Genomic DNA, 3,050 nt, shown 5'->3' on the forward strand with positions numbered 1-3,050 from the left:
GACTGCCGTCAAAATAGCCCTGAAGAAGCCCTGCAACGTGGGGCGAAACGTTGGCTCATTAAAATAGTATATTTCTACTATTTGAGTTTTTTTTAACGCACCCGGACCATATTCCTTTCATATTTAAAATATGTTTTGTTCTATATTGTAAATTTTAATTAATATAAGCCAGAATATACTAGAGTTAACTGCAAGTAGCATAATTCAAACATGTAGAGATATTTATATAAGTATGAACATCTATATATAGAACCAGAAGCGTATTTTTCAAGTAAAATATGCAACGGTCTTAAATTTAATGTTTATCTAACCTGACATTAAGCATAAATTTTTTTATCCCTTCTCTAGAATTTTAGCACAAGTTGGATAAAGAATTATTGAGAACAAATTTTACTTTTTAATTTTCAATAAATATTCAGCCTGTAGTAAATTTATTTTAATTAATAAATATTGTATAACATATAATTGTACAATAAGTTTAACTGAATTGGTAATAGTTTTCTATTAGAAATATTTTTAATTAAATAAATAAATTAACCCAAACTTAGTATAATCTATATAAATAAGTACGAAAAGACATTAATTCATATGGGGCATTGTAATATCATATTATGTAACAAAATGTCAGGCAAGAGAATATTTCTTTAATGAAGAAATTATTTGTGAAGTTCCACAAATCAATTTCTGGGGAATTGATAGATCACAAAATTATATTTAAAAGAATACTGAATTAGTTAAAAAAACTGAAAAATAAAAAAAATCTTGTTATATTGAAGGCATTTAAAATGATTAGGCGAATGAGTGACATCAATAAAATATTAATAAATTTAATTTAGTCCAAAAAATACTTTACTTAAAAGTAACTATTTATCAAACATATTCATGTATACCATGGTATTATACCATTATAAGATCATACCATTATTAAAATAACGATGAGAAGATAGTTGACCCTGGATAATATATATGAGGAGAAGATGTTTGAGGGTGCGGTCAGAATATAACACAAATAAGTTGAAAATTTTTATCATACATATTTAAATCTTAATTTTAATTTTATTATATATAAAAATTGTATGTATAAATTATGTAAAAAGTTTATTTGTGTTATTTTCTTACTGCACCCCAACCATCTTCTCTTCATACATTATTAAAATAGAATTAAATATTTTACATCGTATATTGTACATAAAATTGTATAATTAAAACAAATAAATATATTTATTATATGTATCAACATTGATATATTGTTATAAATTGATATATACTATAAGCATATACATTGATATATCGGGTCAGAAGCTAGTTTTATTTTTCTAGTGTAATATACAATATTATTAAACTTAATAGCTATCCATAAAGCTGAAACCACATTCACAAGAACTTTGCTAACGGTTTTGATAAATTGGGATAAATGAATGAAATATTTTACACAGAAGTAAAAGTGATAAATAAAATTCTAATTACAAAAAAAAAAAATCTACTAAAATATAATAAAAAAATATAAAAATATTTTGTTTATTTATGCTTTTTTTGCTGACCGTACCTCCCGACCATTTTCTCCACTTGTTTATCTACAGTCAACTATGTACACCTCATTATAAAAATATATGATTGATATACACATTTTTTTATGCAGTTCCATAAATTATAAGCAATATTTTCAAAAATTTTACACAAGTGATGTCAATATTTGGCAAGAGATAAGATTATCATCAGTCACACACTATCTATCTATTACAATATAAATTATGAAAAAAAAAAAAACTTACACAGGAGAAAAAAATTGTGCTATGGTCACAACTGCCGCCACATTACCAACTAGTTCTTTATAATCTTGTAAAGGCATCGTGAAACAATTATTTCTGAAAATGATGCAATAAAAATTTTATATTTTATGATATGTGCAATACTGAAAATGCATTAAAATATGAAAAAAATCTATATGAAACATTTAAAAATATATCCTTTGATATATTTTATGATATAATATATATCCTATGGTAAAAAACTCATAAATATAAATTGAATTCCCGCACAACATAATAAAGAAATTAATACAGTGAATGATAATAGGTAAAATGTAACTATTTCACTAAGTTCAATATTTCTGGTAGTTTATTGTATTCAAAAACTGAATAAAATTCTTTTAAAGGTTGAAAAAAGTATTAAAAATTCATGAGAATCTTCTTGAAGTTAATAATAGAACAACACAAATAATAAACATTTGTCTTATTGATATATAATTATGAAATCTATACATTACTTACTTGATTTACTAACTTAGACTAAAATGGAATAGAGACAGACTATAACCGACGGCACAACCACTACACTAGAACAAAAAATACTGAATGAGCGCCCCTCAGGGCGGGTAACCTTGTCGATTACCTCTAGGCCAAGGTTACACTTGGTCTGTTCCAACAACCAGTTCTGACTGTTCGGAGCATGCGTAGTACGGGTTTTCTCTCCCAAAACCTGTATTGCGCATGTATAGCCAGAAATAGTTGTTGGAACAGATCTAGTGATACCGTTCTTAATAATTATAGCCAATTTAAATGTTTTCGCAAAAATATTAAAGTATATTAAGTTGATGTAGGTCATACAAATCTTTCCAAGTGTAAGCATAAATATCAGACCTGTCCATGAAGTTTATTAGACAGAAATTGCAAGATGGTCATAATTGATTTCAGGGCTTTGTTTGGACTCTTTGTCGTCCAGTCGATATAAACACCTCTGACAAGTGACATCCCCTAAATATTTAATTTTTTTTTATTGTTCTGGAGTTCTCAATTATTTGTAGAAATAGCTCTGTTATTTAAAACACGAAGAATACCACTCAGAGATTACAGCAGTAACCACAAGTTTTGTGCAACTTTAACACCCTTTAACTGTTTTTCTTTTAACTTTAGAATTTTTATTATTAAGGATAATTGTTAGAAGTCTAGGGGGGAGGGGGGGAAGGGGGAAAGTGAGGCTAATAGAACTCCCAACAAACTTATCCAAAAATTTTCGTCCGGAGAAGTGGTGAAAATTAAAAATTCTTTGAG

At 26.9% G+C, this 3,050-nt stretch overlaps 1 protein-coding gene across 1 annotated transcript in view; it reads right to left on the reverse strand.

Annotated features, from left to right (window-relative positions):
• LOC106688798 (sugar transporter SWEET1) overlaps nucleotides 1–2,412 on the reverse strand; it is a 15,758-nt gene extending 13,346 nt beyond the window's left edge. The window contains exons 1-2 of the mRNA XM_014433439.3: nucleotides 2,271–2,412; nucleotides 1,773–1,865 (exon numbers count right to left, since the gene is read on the reverse strand). Of these exons, the coding sequence (XP_014288925.1) occupies nucleotides 1,773–1,849 (77 nt within the window). The 5' untranslated portion in view covers nucleotides 1,850–1,865; nucleotides 2,271–2,412. The remainder of the gene's footprint in view (nucleotides 1–1,772; nucleotides 1,866–2,270) is intronic.
• Between the last annotated feature and the right edge of the window lie 638 nt (nucleotides 2,413–3,050).

Source organism: Halyomorpha halys, unplaced genomic scaffold, assembly GCF_000696795.3.
Source record: "Halyomorpha halys isolate HHAL.00 unplaced genomic scaffold, Hhal_1.1 Scaffold44.1, whole genome shotgun sequence".
NCBI lineage: Eukaryota > Metazoa > Arthropoda > Insecta > Hemiptera > Pentatomidae > Halyomorpha > Halyomorpha halys.